The sequence below is a fragment of the Triticum aestivum genome, chromosome 4A (assembly GCF_018294505.1).
Source record: "Triticum aestivum cultivar Chinese Spring chromosome 4A, IWGSC CS RefSeq v2.1, whole genome shotgun sequence".
NCBI classification, from domain to species: Eukaryota; Viridiplantae; Streptophyta; class Magnoliopsida; order Poales; family Poaceae; genus Triticum; species Triticum aestivum.
In genome coordinates, this window is record NC_057803.1 from 38,679,054 (window position 1) to 38,695,502 (window position 16,449).

The 16,449-nt window shown below is 44.6% G+C and overlaps 2 protein-coding genes across 11 annotated transcripts; one reads left to right on the forward strand and one right to left on the reverse strand.

Annotated features, from left to right (window-relative positions):
- Positions 1–330: 330 nt before the first annotated feature.
- Positions 331–2,008, reverse strand: LOC123081710 (transcription factor RSL2-like). The gene is made up of 5 exons (XM_044504254.1): positions 1,473–2,008; positions 1,095–1,373; positions 935–1,003; positions 746–811; positions 331–594 (listed from the first exon to the last, which is right to left on the reverse strand). The coding sequence occupies exons 1-5, from the start codon at positions 1,953–1,955 to the stop codon at positions 499–501; spliced, it is 993 nt and encodes a 330-aa protein (XP_044360189.1). The 5' UTR covers positions 1,956–2,008; the 3' UTR covers positions 331–498.
- Positions 2,009–10,340: 8,332 nt separating this feature from the next.
- Positions 10,341–14,356, forward strand: LOC123085001 (uncharacterized). 10 transcript variants are annotated; one of them, XR_006439520.1, is made up of 6 exons: positions 10,438–11,706; positions 12,028–12,078; positions 12,163–12,219; positions 12,813–13,191; positions 13,724–14,016; positions 14,131–14,356. XR_006439520.1 is itself a non-coding variant. In XM_044506551.1 (3 exons), exons 1-3 carry the CDS (start codon positions 10,356–10,358, stop codon positions 12,993–12,995), a joined length of 627 nt encoding a protein of 208 aa, XP_044362486.1. In that variant the 5' UTR covers positions 10,341–10,355; the 3' UTR covers positions 12,996–14,356. The 10 variants fall into 10 exon arrangements, 2 of the variants coding, with proteins under 2 accessions (XP_044362486.1, XP_044362488.1); XR_006439523.1 differs by having other exon boundaries at positions 10,368–10,742; positions 11,580–11,706; positions 12,813–14,356; XR_006439524.1 differs by having other exon boundaries at positions 10,370–10,742; positions 11,580–11,623; positions 12,813–14,356.
- Positions 14,357–16,449: the final 2,093 nt, after the last annotated feature.

Sequence of the window (16,449 nt, forward strand, 5' to 3'; positions counted from 1 at the left end):
ACAAGGGTTTTCGGGCGATGTTTTATGGCATTGCACGTGCATCTAACATACTAAATTCAGCTTTGACCTTATCATTTGTTTGATTCATTTATATGCATGCATTGTAGCCCGTAGCAATGCACGGGCGTTTTACTAGTCATGTTTAATTATACACCTTAAGTTACACCTATGACCTATTGATTGGCTGTTATTCCCTCCGTCTCATAAAATAAGACGTGTTTTGACACTAGTCTTATATTATGGGACGGAGGGAGTAACTAATATCGAGAAAATGAGGGGAAAACTACTGGCGTCCGTCGAAACAGGATTCATCTCGAGGACAAATGAGCGTAATAAGGTAAAATATCGTTCAATTTGTATTATATATGCCGTTTGTCTGTAATTTATGACTGAAATGAATTCAAGAAGGAATAATCTAAACACTTAAGAATCATTGTGCACGAATGCACATATGAACTGCCGAGAAAGTTGCTCGAGCCTCGTTGGCTCCAGAGCTGATCATTGCTGCGGCGGCGCGATCTTGAGGTCGAGGCCGACGTTGAAGCCGTTGTAGGCGATCGGCGCGAACATCCACATGTCATCCGAGCTCAAAAGCTGTGCACAACAGGAAACAGTCAGGATCAATTTGCTCAAAACAGTTTCTACTAGTTATTAATCTTCTGAAGATAAAAGTGCAGCCCTGAAAAACATCCATAGATTTCTAATAAAAGGGTTAATATATGGTTGGAGTTTCGCCAGAACCGACCTTGATCTGGAGCTGCATGAACTTGATGTAGTGAACTGCTTCTTCCAGCATCGTGCTGATGTCCACCTGAAAGCCAAATCTCGCATGCATTAGAAATTTATAACCACATCATCATTTCCCCAGATATTTGCATTAGTATAACAAATGTTCCAGTCGTAGCTCGAATGATTGAAATTTAAAAATAATTACCTTGGTTCCGTTAGGGATGAGGTTCTGCAGCACCTTCAGCCGCTCGTTGATCTTTTCTCTACGTTTCTGCTAACGACAACACAAACATTTCAGATTAATATTCAGACTTCATCACAGACGTTGTGGCCGACTGCGTTGGCACTTCTACCCATTAACTTACCCTGGCGTAGAGGCTCTGCGGGTCGGTGGCCGCTCCGCGCCCGGCCCTCGCCTTGGCGCCGCCGCCGTGGTCACCCCGCGACGACGACGTCTTCTTGGACGCCGAGCTCATGTTGCTGCAGGAGGTCATCTCCAGCGAGCCCTCCTCGTCGGAGAGGTAGTTGCTGGAGCTCTGCACGTTGTTGGTGGCCTCGCCATTGCTCTCTTCCTGGGCGCCTCGGCTGCACGAGCCCTTCGAAGCCTTCTTGGGCTGCGCGCTGCTCTTGCCCTTCCTCTGCACCTGCATCGATCAGACAGACACTCAACGCCGTCAGGCACCCTGACCCCGTGACATATTATGTCAAGAGCTGCCAGGAACTCAGGACACGTTTTCACGTACCGGTGGTGCCGTGGAGCGCGCCTTCTTCTTCGGGGCGGTGACCGCGTCGCTCTGAGTGCCGTTCTGGTCGCCGAACTTCCTCTTGCACGCCGCCGCCGACGTGCCGGCGCCGTCGTCCTGGTCGTCGAACTGGAGGTTCAGATCGACCATGAATCCAGCCGGATCGGCCATGATCTGCTCCTCCGGCGCCACGAAGAAGTTACCGGCCATGGCAGTGGCATCGCCGTCGTAGTAGCCGTGGCTGTAGTAACCCGCTCCGGCCGAGGCGTGATCCTGCATCTGCATGCAGTACGGCGCCGAGGTGTAGTACTGGTCGGCAGCCTCCTGGCCAGGCCAGTACATGGACGACGGCGGCGCCGCGGCCGGATGCTGCTTCTGGTCGTTGCCGAAGAACTGTACCCCGAGCAGCCGCGCCATCTCCTCGGAGTCCTCCGCGGCCACCGACGGGTCGAACGAGTGCCAGCTCGCCTCCGAGGCCTCCATTGTTCGATCGATCGATCTCTCTCCTGGCACTACGGACGACTAGACGAAGACGTACGCTGTTCGACGGCTGGCAGAGTACGTATGTTGTATCTCTTGTAGATGCCAGATTGCCAATGCGCGTGTGCAGACATTTATACCAGTAGCTGAATGTGGGAGTGGGACTACTCGTGATCTTGGGGTACACAAACGGAATGTTCCGCGCGCGGACAAGTCTGACCATTGCGCTTTCAACATCAGGGCAGCTTGCCGCCATTGTTTAACACACGCAGCATTCGCTCCAGTTGGAGATGCCGGACAGCTACCGGAGACCGCTGAATTTCGCGCAACCGCGGAATAGAAAAAACCGTCCGTGAGGCCATTGAAAGGGTGCGATGAGTGAGAAACTGAGAAGAGGAGTGCGGGATGATGATCATAAGAATAATGGTGGGAGTAAACAATCAGGATCATGATTAGGGTGAGCGCCGGTAGAGTAATGTGCAGCGGGGGTGGTCTCGACGTCTCGTACGAGCGATTTGAACCGGATGACGACGCACTCGGCGAAACGAGAAACACGGATGGTAGGACTGTAGTTGGGGACTTGGGGATTAAAGAAAGAAAGGCGATCGATGGTTGTGCAGGGGTTGGCAAAGATCGTGCGGAAGAGTTCCCTGTCATTATAATCTCCGCGGGCAATTTTCTGTTTTTGCTGCTTTCAAATCATTGATTCTGATCTTTTGCCTCCTCCTGCAGGGGGTTCGGGACTTGCATTTTTTTTTCCTCTTTGATGTTTTTTAGTACTAGTTTGTTGGCTAAAATTGGAGGGAAGAGAGAATAAATAAATGATTTGGTCGGCAGTTCGTGGTTAGTGAAAGTTTTGGATTAGTGTGGTCTCATTCGTGGGTTTGTCTGGTAGTCTCTCTGTTCATGTCCATGCATTATCTGTTCACAATGGCAAAGGAACAGCAACTTTGGACCACTGGTTCAGTGTCTCCACAAACAACATTGTGTTGTGCCAAACACTCGGAAAAAAAAACATTGTTGTGCTATATTTGGTACTCCCTCCGCGACAAGTAATATGAATCGGAGGGAGTATTGTAAATTCTTTCACATCTGCGTGATATTTCATGTAAAAGAGCAATGACCTACCAGCAGAGAGGAAGTGGCATCGTGGCACGCCTAGAGATTTCCTCTCTCTAGTATCGAACCGATCTCTGGTAGGGATTGAATTTAGATTCATAGAGTTTCTTATCTCTTCTTTGCCCTAAATCACAAATCACAATATAGTCTGACTACATCCCCCTCCCCTACCCACCCACCCACCAGTTGTACCAAACTGAGACTTCTCTGCCCAAGGTCACTCCTTTGTTCGTCTCATGAAGCACATCATGCATGAGACCGTCCATCGCTTACTGACCTTTATGTTGCCTAATACTTCTCCATCCCAGTTCCCGACGTCCGCCGCAAGGGGGAGAGCAGGCCTTTGAAACCACTACTCGTATCTCCTTCCACGTTGCTCCTTTGCACATCTCACGAAACACAATGCACATGAGACCTCCCCTCGTTTACTAAGATTTATGTCGCCTGAGACTTTTCCATCCCGCTTCACGATGTCTACCGTGAGGGATAGCAGGCTTATGAGACCACTGCTTGCATCTCCTTCGAGATTGTCGCGGACAACTACCTCCTCCATGACACTTACTTCCTCCACGACATCTTGACAACCGATGCTGCTGCCACTACAAACACATCATCATCCACCACATTGTATATGCCATCATCACTTCTTTTAGGAATCACTTTTGGGACTTTGGTACTAGCAATCGAACTAGACCTGTTATATTTGTTTTACATACTAGATTACATGTCTAATTTGTTTTGAGCATCTACAACCGAACCCCCTTCCCTCCTAAACGTCTGGGCTGCCTTGCACCCCTCAAATCCAACCCATATGTGGGGCGGATTTGGGCCGCCTAGACATGCCCGGGTGCGACCGCCACATCGGACCCGATAGGACGGACCTACTCCAAATAAGAAATTGACCAAGTTCACCAAGTCATCCGCCCTCTCTTTATCGACGAGTCATCGTCCTCCTCCACCCTTGCTCCTCGTCTATGCTGCAGTCCTAGATGTCGACGCCCACTATAACATCCCCTACCGCCATTGATGATGGCTTGGCCGAGTCCGTGGGTGTCATGACCGTCGTGAGCAAGGTGGAGACCGTTGCCCGGAGAGAGCGTTGTGCAGCAGCCGCCCTCGAAGCAGCGGAGAAGGAAGCTGCATTGAAGGACACATTCGTCAGATCAATTTTTGGATGATTGCTTCGTTGTGATACATCTTTTAGGACACATTCATGATGAACATGATAAATGATGGTCAAGAAGCTCCACATTATGACTTGATACCAATGACCTTTTGTTTGATATTGGGCAAACACCGGGTACTAAAAAAGGAAGGCATAAAAGGCAAGAGGACTGACATGCACAAGCCATGAAGATGTGTTGTTGTGTGATGCTTGGTAGGCCATAAGGATGGATCATGTTTGTGGAACCGATGAAAAGGGCATAAAGTATTGGCGGAAAATCCACAAACATTATCATGAACACAAGCACTATGTGGAGTTGATTGGTATCCATCCATACCACCTACAATGAGGGCTCTCTCCAACATAGATGGGCCACCATCCAAGAGTGCATGAACAAATTTTGCAGTTTCTATGCACAAGTGGTTGGACAAAACCAAAGTGGCATTGGAATCCAAAGCCATGTAAGTTTGACTTGCTTCACGTTGTCATCATTTGTATTGCTTGCTTCCCTTCTTGCATTATCTTGAGTGATTGTTGCTTGCTAGATGGGGTTGGCCGCCACTTTGTACCAACAAATTGAGAAAACCAAATCATTCACTATGATTGGAAAACTGAAGTGGCAAACCCCTTATGATGAGCTCAGGAACCCCACCAAGAAGATGAAGAACAACAATGACTCAAGCTCCCATCAATTTATTGGATTGGATGGACATGATGATCCAAGTGGAGGGACTGGGGGAAAGAGGTCATGGCAAAGAGCAACGACAGGTGATGGGAAAGAAGTGGGAGAAGGAGAGGACCGCGCGTGACGGTGGGACAAGAAAAATGTCTGTCACATGGACATACATTTTTCCACCAAGGAGAAGAAGAAGCTCTTCTTGGATGTGCAAAGGAAGAGAATGTTGTTTGGCCGAGAGAGGGTCCGCGAGAGGTTGAGCATTGAGAGGGAGAAAATAGACATAGAGAAGCAAGAAAAATGGGTAAAATGGGAGCTTGAAAAGGCGAAGACATTGGAATCAATTGAGCTCAAGAAAGAGAAACCAAGGCTTGTGAGGGACACGGGGATTCGAGGATCATGTTGCAGGATACTTGCCTCTTGGATAAGGAAAACAAGAAGTGGTTCAACAACGAGAGGAAGGAGATCAATGAGCACAAAAAGAGAGCCGTTTGATTCATTCGTGTATGCCTATGTATGAATTCATGGATTTCATTTTTGGCATGTATTGAATGGTTGAATTGTGGATTATCTTCGTTTGTTGAATTATTGAATTGGTGATTAATTGGGCATGTGTTTGCATGACAAATGAGGGGCGGGCTGGCGCTGTCCACAGACGCGCCCGGGCATGCTCGCGGATGTTTAGGGGGTCACATTTGCACAGTCAGGTTGTAGATGCTCTTAGTACTTCCGCCGGTCCGATTATCATGGCTTCTATGTTCATCATGTTTTATCTACGGTGTTTCTAAAATAAATATAATATATGGAAAATTGCTCATATTCCCTACAATTCATTGTTTTGGAAAACAAAATTGTAACAACTTGTGAATATATTTCCTTTTCTGCATATCTTACTTGCACTATTACACAGAACACAATATATAGCCAAGTACATTGCTGTCGAACCCCCACCGTCAACTAGTTGTACCAGACTGAACTTTCGAGCTTAGTCGAGTTGCCATTGCAACAGCTAAGAAGAAGAAAATAAGCGAATGCTTCTACTTGTTTACAACTTCTTTTAGTTGGATGTCCCCGGAGGGACTACTTGTTTACAACTTTAATCAGTCCGTAAATCCAAATGTGATCGCATACGTATTTGTTTTCAGAAATATTTGTACTTGCATAGCTTTCTCGTTGGGATAAATGTATAAACTTGTTGTTTCTTGCTTTCTTTTCGAGCTGGCAAATCTGTACTTCGGCGACAGTACAGTACTTTATCCTCTGAATATTTTCCCACAGTTCTCGGTAGGGTTCGGAGCCAATTGGGGTTCGACAGCTGCAGTGCCTTGGCATTGCGTCCTGGTCTTCGCATAGTTAACTTGTTAACGTACGATCGACAAGACCGCAGCCAGATATGAAAATAGTGCCACGTTATAGCCACGTCCAACAACCATATAAGAGAAAAGAATGGGAAGAAAACTGGGGCCATATATTTGGTCTACTCCCGACGAGATTCTTGTCATCTTGCGCGATGCAGAAAATTATCTTTTTGAGCATCAGTACATATACAAGCGCTCAGAGCCGGCATATACATATACAAAGGCTTTGTTTGGTTGCGTACATTTTTTTTCCTTCTTGTATTTGTGGTTCATATGAGACGTGCTGAGCTAATGTTGGCTTGAAAGCATATTTTGCATATAATTTGGTTGTCTGTATATTGCGTTCCTGCATCAAGGCAACAATTTCTGCCCCGTGTTTGGTTGTCTGCGTATGGGTGTTCTGATGCGCTGCATGCTCTATGGTTGCACACATTTGACTGGTTTTTACTAACCTTGTATCCTATGTGGTTAGCTTACCATCTACCATCCTAACACGTGTTTATTCCATTACATACGATCACAAAAGTAAAACACCATCAGAATCGCAACGAACTGGACCATGATGACAAAGTTCTTCAGCTCACACAACCTAAATTGAGCAGCAACCTAACCACGATGACAAAGTTCTTCCGCCCACACAACGTAAATTGAGCAGCAACCTTGCGAACTTCATCATTGTTGTTTTGTTCGAGTAGGAATTTGTGATGCTCATCATTTACCTGTTGCATTATCTTAAACCCTCCTTTGAAAGGAGTAGCATGGGTAACTCTTGACCTGTTCATTGCATGTTCACCATAAATTGTATACTCCTGAAACCCCACATTTATACACAATATTACCAATTCATCTGCAGATTAATAGGAGAGCAACGATTCAAGCACCAGACAAAGAAACACAACATCTTCGTCAGCAGTGCATATAGCATGTTCTTTGTTGCTAATGTTCATTTTGCTTGCCACAAGCCGATTTGGAGATCCAAGGCTCCTCCGAGATGCAAATTCTTTATGTGCCTTGCGGTACATCGAAGGTGCATGACCGCTGATAACCTGGAGCGTAGGGGTTGGCCTTCTAATGGAAACTGCCCGTTGTGCCTCTCGACTCATGAAGACTGTACACACCTTTTTGTGCATTGTGCCTACACACAACAGGTTTGGATGAAATCCAGGGAATGGACGCGCGCTGATTTTCGAATTCTGAATGATAGTTTCATCAGTACAGAAGACTGGTGGCTGACTGCGCGAAAGGAGGTTCCCAAGAACGATCGGCGCAATTTTGACACCATTACCATACTGCTGCACTTGAGGATTTGGAAGGAACAGAATGCCAGAGTTTTTGAGCATGTGGCATGTAGCATTGACAGGTTGTTGGATCTAATCAAAGATGATATTAGGGCTTGGAGAGCTACTGGCTGTGTTAGCGATCTCTTTTAGTTTCTTCTCTTTTCTAGTCTTCGTGTGGGCTCAGGTTGGGCCTGCTTTCTTTGTTTCTTCAGAGTTCATACTCTGTCAGCAGACAGCTCTGGAGCGCCTAGACTGTCTTGCCTCTTGTACCCCCCTTACTTCTTATTAAAGAACGTCTTATGGCCCTTCAATCCAAAGAAACACAACATCTGAAAAAGAAACAACATAGACATGCATGATCATATACCCAAAAGGCGGCACAAGTTCGTCCTAACTACTATGGTGTCATCCTACCATCACATCTAAAAAGAGGATGTAATCCTAACACCGCAAGTTCACCAACACCATGAGGGGTTAGTATGTATCACATCATCAAGATATATAGGCCAACAACAATTTTCAAGCCCTACCTACCATTCCAAATGTACATCATCATCGTCATCGTCGTCAATCACCATGCACGACATCTAGGGACGGAGCTCATGTGTGACCACCGGTGTCAGATGACACTAGTGTCGATCGATGCCGATCAGCCCTTAAACTCGCACTCTTGAAAAACGTTTTCTTTGACACTAGCCAGAAAAGGTGATTGACCCCAGCCAACCAGAGAAGTCCGAAACTCAGCCTAGTTTCCAGGGGCGCTCCTATGTCTCGCTTCATGCGAGACAGAGGGAACGCTCGCCTGAAGTGAGCCGAGAGTTGGGCCAGCCCAGGCGCGCGAGAGCCATGACCACGTATTTTGTCTTTTCTTTTTTTTGCGTTTTTTGTTTTTGTTTTTTGCTTCTTCTTTTTTTATTTTTTATACTTCCAAATATTCTAAATAATATACTACCAAAACGCTTTACATAATATTTGAAAAAATGTTAACAAGCATTTGAAAAATGTTAAATGTGTTTAGAGAAAATGTTTCTCATGTATACAAAAAATATAAAATTTGTGTGAAAATCTAATCATGTATTTAAAAAATGTTAGTCAAGAATTTAAAATATTGTTAAATAAGTATTTGAATCATGTTAATCAATTATTTGAAAAAAGTTAAAGTGTATATAAAATGTTGACCATGTATTCAAGAAATATTAATCTTGTATTTGAAAAAATGTTAATCTTGTATTTTAAAATGTTAATCAAGCATTCAAAATAAATAAATGTCTGCAGAATTTTTTTTGACCATGTATTAAAAAATAATAATGTTGTACTTGAAAAATGTTAATCAAGCATTTGAAATGAATATTAAATGTCTTTAGAAAAATGTTGACCATGTATTAAAAATTATTAAACTTGTATTTGAAAGATGTTAAACATGTAGTATAAAAATGTATTAGATACATGCCAAAAATGTATTAGATACATGCCAAAAATGTAAAATCCATATGAAAAAAATAGACATAAAAAATTAAGTTTTCATAAAATGTTAATCATATATTTTCAAAAGTGTTAAACGTGTATATGAAAAATGTTTCTGATGTATAAGACATATGTTGAATCTGTACCGGAAAAAGTTAATGCGTGTTGAATAAATAAGAAACCGATGAAATCGACAGGAAAAGAAAACTAATGAAAACTAAAAATAGAAACAAAAGAATGAAAAATAGAAGAAATCAATGCAAAAGATTGAAACCGGGAAAGAAACAAAGAAACCCAATGTAAACCAGGAAAAAGCAAAGAAATAAAACAAAAAAAAAGGAAAACCGAGAATGAAACAAATAAAAATGAATAAAAAACAAAAAATATGAAAACCGAGAAAGAAATGTCGAATACCAATGATAAAGGTAAATAAAATAGAAAAATCAAAGAAAATCGGGAAAGAAAACAAAGACAAAATAACCACATAAGAAAAAGATAAAATTCGGTCACTTAATAATGTTGTCAATGGTCTAGATGAGAGCAGAAGACCTAAACAACTTAAAAGGAAATGTTGTGTTCGAGTAAAAGTAAATGAGAAAAAAATCAGTATTATTATCTAAAAGAGAAGTTAAACTCAGTAAAACTGAAAAGGAAATGTTGTGTTCGAGTCCGGCTCGGACGCCGCAGAGAAGTTGGCACCGTTTAGTGCTGCAAATCCGAAACCACCAAGAAGAAAGTTCAATGAGAATCGTCATATCTCCGACTATTTATATAGCAGTTTTGCTAAAGCACATCTAAATGTGTCATAAGTATTGCACATCTAAGTCCTATGTCTTTGATTTTACACGGAGATTCGTGTGGCTATTTCCTTTTTTCTTTTTGTTTCTTTTTTATACTTGATTGTATCACTTGGATGTGCAAATAACTAGGGCCCTAGACAAACCCAAAAATGAAAATGAAAAAGAAAATACCCACACGAATCTTCACGTAAGATCAGTGATATAGGACATAAATGTACAATACTTATAGCACATGTGCTTTAGCAAAACTAGAAACAAATACATACTACAAAGATTCGCATACTTCCTCCTTCCACGTACCGAACAGATAATATAACACTCCCACCGTCCCAAAATAAGTGACTCAATTTGTTAGTACAAAGTTGAGTCATTTATTTTGGGACGGAGGAAGTACACGAAGAACTGATAAGCAACAAGACACGAAAGAAACCAAACTAACCCAATCTTGTACCCATCACGAGCACTTTTCGCCCCTCTCCAAGTTTGATCAAGAAGCTACATTAAACCCATTAACAGTCGCGCAAAGGGCGCCCTCTCCGCTATGCCACGTCGGTTCACTGTGCTCGTCGATTGGGCAAGTTGTGTTGCTTTCTATTGGCTGGTCGTGGCTGATATACCCAAGAGAAAGCTTACGAGGGAAGGGAAAGAAGGCCTCTGTACGCATGAACCCCACCTTCTCCATCCCTACACGCAACCTCTTCCTCTCCTCCGCATCTTCTGTCAGGGGCCCTTGTGGCTGCAGCAGAGGGCAGTCAAGGGGGCGAGCAGGATGGGTCCAGCCGATTTCTTCGCCGGATCTGGAGCCCAGGGGCGACGCCGACGAGCACGCAGCCACGCCAACGTCGTTGCCTCGAGAGAGGAGTGGGTGGGAGGAGAAGGCGGCGGCGGCTCGAGGGCAAGGGTCGGATCTTCTCGCCTGATTCATGGCGTAAGTGGATATGGGTTTTGGTATCGATTCCCTTTTCTAATTCAAGTTCTTGCGGAAGTCTCGTACAGAATTGGCGTTCTAACTTTATCTCAGCGGATCTATTTTTATCAGAGTTTAGAAAAATCCTCTAATCACAAGTTGGAACCCGATTTGCTTTCTTCCCTTCAGACTCCAGTTCATGCAAAAATACGAACATAGCTTTCCTGTACCCAAGACCAAGAAACGAGCGTTTGGAGTTACCCTGTTCAGAAAAATAAGCTGAACATTTTCTTTTCATTTTTGTCCAGGGCATGCTTGATCGTATTACTCTTAATTTAGCACAGTTCTATGTTTATTGGAAAAGTACCAGTTAATCAGTAAGTCGGTTCACTTAGCTGAAAATGACACTAAAGGTCTCAACAAGTGTTACTTGCTGCCCAAAATCAGCAGTTTCCAATTTTCTCCTCAATTTCTGCAAGGAAAAGAAAGACGATAGTTATTTAGACCCGCCCCCTCCTTTTTCCAACTCCTCCCTCTTGATTCCTGGGTGTTATCTTATCAAATCGAGGTGATTTTAGCTTCCCCTAAAGCAACGGGCTCATCGCCCATGCCCATCCTCCTCGTCTCGTTATCGTCTCCGTTAGCAGGTGAGATATCATGCTTCCTCTCTGGTCTCGATTTCGTGTTGCTATTCTACTGTGTGTTGTATGCCAAAACTTATTGGAAAGCCACGTGGCTTTCAGCAGTCTGCACCCCACCAAGGTGTGGTGGCCGGTGGAGTTGACTTATTAGCTCGCATGCACTTGCTTAATTGATTCTGCATGGCAGCGATGATTTATGTTGGTTTTCCATGACTAGGTGATTGTCCGATGGGTTATGCATCCATGCGTGTAAATAATCAGGTTTCTGGCAAGGACACATGACATGATTATTTCTACTCCCGCATGTACTCTGCTGTATTTTATACCAAGGATGAAAGCTAGAGGTGGATGCAAATTTCTTGCTCATGGGTTGTTAATGAGGCAACCTTCATGGTGAATTTGTTAATTCATTCTATGAATTAATAAGTAAAACATCTTTTCTATTCGAATTGAATCTATCCAAGGAGCCTCTCGGGCAACAACATCGTCTGCTTCTTGTTTCAATTATAAAGTTTGGGCTATCTAAACCTGAAAAATTCAGTGATGTATATATGGACAGTATGAGTTTCACTATTATACTTGAAAATGATGATGTGTTGTTCTTTCCCCTCTCGCACCTATAATTATGAGTTCACTAATTACTATTCTTATTCCATTATGTTCAGTATCAAGCGGGTTTCTCTTGATGTGTACAATAGTCGAACAAATTTTTTATGGTATGACTTTTTTCATATCAAGCTGAAACTAGATTTATTTGTTGGTTGTGTTGTTCATTATTTCTTCCTTTGCTTGATGTTCAGCGTGTTGATGCTGCATGGAAGCATTGGAAGCGAAAAAAACCCTTCACATACCTAAATGTAAGTGAATCTCCCCGTCTTAATTTAGGTTGACCTTGCAGTCTCGCTTACCCGTTCTGCTTCGCCCATCGTTCAATGTAGTTTATGTTGAATAGCTAGGTTGGTCCATGAGATCATATATTGTACTACCGTTTATTTAACCCAACTGCTACATTGAATATTGATAATCTGAACACAAAATGTTGCAATTTTCATTTTGAACTTTTCTGTGCAAGTGGATAAAGCTAGGTCTGTACTTCTGGACCAAAACCAGTTTTGCATGGTCATTTCTTTAAAGAAAGGTTCAGAGCTTCTCAGAAGGAAAGGAAAATACCACCTGAACTTTTAGCTTTCCACATATGTGTGATCACTTGCTGAGTTTTCCACGTCATAAGCTTTTCTTATGAATTTATGGGATTTTAGATTTTAATCGGGTCTCGCAGTTCTGAGTTTTAATTCATGTGCAACAGTCACAAACAGATCTGTCTTGCATTCTAAATATTGCAGCCTTGAACTTATTTACATTTCAGTTAACTTTTGTTCACAAGTGACTGCCACTGTTCTGAATCTGCAAATTGTAGTTGAATTCTTTAATACATCTATGCCATCTATAGAAAAGCATGTCCTCACGTGGCACTGTGCAAGACCACAACGATGAACATCACTTGGCGAACAAGTCTCGAATCAATTTCGATTTGCGATGGTCTGCTCAGAGGGCGTTCTGGCGATGCGTGGTTCCGTCCTATTTTAGTAGGGATGTATCTCTTCTACAATCTTTTGGTACTTTTGTAGATTAGGATGTTTAATTCTTTTTCAATGATAGTTTAATAGTAGTCAAGATATGGGATCTGCATGTCCATTTTATTTTAATGCATATATATGTTTTTACTCTTAATTACATCTCTGGGAGTATTATGCCCATTCAAGAAGCAAAAGCCATAGCCTCTCCAACAAGGTTTTCAATATAAAGGGGGAAATTTGAAGGTGTATAAGGTAAATATGCAGAGCTCTAGGTATATTCCGTAATAAATTTTCTTTATACATTTCATTATAATTAAAAAGGAAATACGAATGAGGTGCCTGTTGTCAGTTGCAATCACAAATCTAAGAATCCCCCTTTAAATGTAATTGATAAATTGATCAAAGAGTAATTGTTTGCCTCCCTTCCCCCACTGCGTAGAGAGTGTGAGAACCACACAGCTATAGGGCTAACCCTGAATGATTGCTTATCAATTTCAGCTACTACAATTATTGTGTAGATTCAAGTAGTGTGTTGTAGTTACCATGTCATTTATTTACACAAGAGAAGTTTTTGTGAAGCACCAGCATAGGATAGCTTTTGAAAGTTTTGGGAAGCCCTGAAGGACATGTTTAGAAGTGGCTGCATAGATGGTATGCATAACATTGCTTTGCAAACCTTTAGGATGCTAGATTGAATCACTAGGAAGAAGACTAATGGTGGCATGATATTGTGTTCTGTCATGCCCTCACTCCTTTTCCCTCTTGTCAACGGTACTACTTTCAGGTGAAATACGCAGAGAACAATTTGAAGGAGTACATCCACGGAGACGATGATATCCTACCAGTCAAGCTTGGAGATGGACCACCATCACGACGATCGCTTCATGCTTGGAACTGACAAGAGGGCCACCATCACGACGAACTAATCATAGTTTCGCCACCACCCAAACATCCAGCAAGGTGACATCTGCACCTTCCTTTTCAAGCACAAGCAAGGGCGCTGCCTCTCTCTCTCATGTGCACCGTCTCTAGACACACCACCGTCAGCGGCATCTATCGTCTATACATATGATCCATGTATGGTCTTTAGTTTCTCTCTTATGACTTAATATGTCTATGCTCTGATGACCCAGTGAACTATGTATTTAGTTTCTCTCTAAGACTTAATATGCCTGTGCTCTGATTATCCAGTGAACTATGTCTCTCTTTTGGAGATCGCCCACCTTTGGGAGGATGGTAGAGTTTGATTTCAACCGATCGCCATGCTCTGTGATACCTTTTAGAGGATGTTGAGTTTGATTTCAACAGATCGCCATGCTTTGTGATCAGTCATCCATCTTGTAAGACTGTCACCTCCCTGTTAAAATTGACATGCGTGCTTTATGAGCTAATATTGTGCTGCTGCAGTTCTACTTCATGTATTCTCTTTTAACAATTGACACTCACTTGCGCTGCATAAACACGTTACCAAATGCTCCAGCAAGATTAGTACGCACAATACCGTAGAGGAGGAGTAAGTATACTACATATGTGGCCGTGCTAGGCGGCAGAAGGCTAGAAGCTGTATAGCAGCAGAGGCCCACCAGTTGAGGCCATTCGATTGCCTAGGTACCGTGTAAGAGCGAGTCCGGCACGCCGTTGCTCGCAGACCGCCGTTCTTGTCGTACCGGAGCTTAAACGTCGTCGCATAGTCAAGGACGTCCGTGGGCACACCTTTCCGCGACCGGTGCTCGACGAGGCAGAACTTGCCGCGCCCCATGCGCGTGAGCGTGACGGTCTTGGTCCTCTCCGTCTCCTCGCACACCATCTTCTCCCTGGCAAGCTTCCATGCCGGGGCCGGCAGTCCTTCGTCGTCACCGGCAGACACGACGTCGCAGGAGCATAGGATACCTGGCTCGGCAGAGACCCACCCATGCATCCACCTCGCCGTCGTAGTAGGCCTGCCCTTCGAAAGGCAGCATCCAAGTCGGCGCAGGACCGGCGGTACGGGGAGGCGACTGGCCTGCGAGTCCAAGTCGGCGCCAGAATCGCCATCCAAGTCGGCGACGTCCACCTTGTATATGCTGTAGCCCTCGGTCCAGTCGTCCACCGCGATGTACAGATGATGCCGCCGGCCGTGTGACCGCCTGGACCTTGGACCGCCCTCGTCGTCGGACCTGCGCCGCTTCGACATGCCTTCGCTTCTCGACGCTATCTCCGTCCGGTATGTGTGAAGCGGCGATCCCGGGCGATGTTATCTAACGAGAAATTCTTGAAACCGGTCGACCATCTCCACCAACTATACATACGGTGATTCTCACGGAACTTTCTTCTTGGCGATTTCGGATTTGCAGCACTAAACGGTGCCAACTTCTCTGCGGCGTCCGAGCCGGACTCGAACACAACATTTCCTTTTCAGTTTTGCTGAGTTTAACTTCTTTTTTAGATAATAATACTGATTTTTTTTCATTTACTTTTACTTTTTTGCGGGGTAAAGGAGATTTTCATTACTCATGGGGGCCACTCAGCCACAACTAGTCCTGGCCATCTCCGGCCCGGCCCTGTCGGCCCACCCAGGCCCGGACCTAAAATCCAGGGCCTAGGCCCGATGGGCTTGCCCGTGGGCTGGGCTTGGGCCTGAGTTTTGAGCCAGGCCCGGCCCTAAAATCCAGGGCCTAGGCCCGATGGGCTTGCCCGTGGGCTGGGCTTGGGCCTGAGTTTTGAGCCCACCAGCAGGGCCTGGACGGGCTTGGGCTTGGCATATTGGCATTTTAAGGAAGAGGCCCGGCCCATGGCCCTAAGCTCTAAGGGCTTTTCAGGGCTTTTTACCAGATGGGCCAGACTTGGGCTTGAAAAGTAGGCCCGATGGTAGGGCCTGGGAGGGCATGTGCCTCAGTTTTCTGCCATGGACTTTTTAAGGCCCGACCCATGGCCAGATATAGCCACAACCAAGTTCACGGGGGCCTCTCACGCGAGATCGGCGACCAGCACGTTATCACATGTACGGAGTTCACGGCAAGTGCTGAATATGATGTTTCCCTGAGTATCCCGGAGGATCATCCCACCTCCTGCCATACCTGTTGTTGGGGAACGCAATATTTCAAAATTTTCCTACAATTACGCAAGATCTATTTAGGAGATGCATACCAAGGAGAGGGAAGAGTGTGTCTACGTACCCTCATAGACCGAAAGCGGAAGCGTTGAGTAACGCGGTTGATGTAGTCGAACGTCTTTGCGATCCAACCGGTCAAGTACCGAATGCATGGCACCTCCGCGATCTGCACACGTTCAGCTCGGTGACGTCCCTCGAACTCTAGATCCAGCTGAGGCCGAGGGAGAGTTTCGTCAGCACGACGGCGTGTTAACGGTGATGATGAAGATACTACGACAATATGACCGAGGTGGAAATCTGTGGAGGGGCACCGCACACAGCTAAGAAATCAACTTGTGTGTCTATGAGGTGCCCCCTTCCCTCGTATATAAAGGAGGGAAGGAGGGGGTCGGCCGGCCTCAAGGGGCACGCCCCAAGGG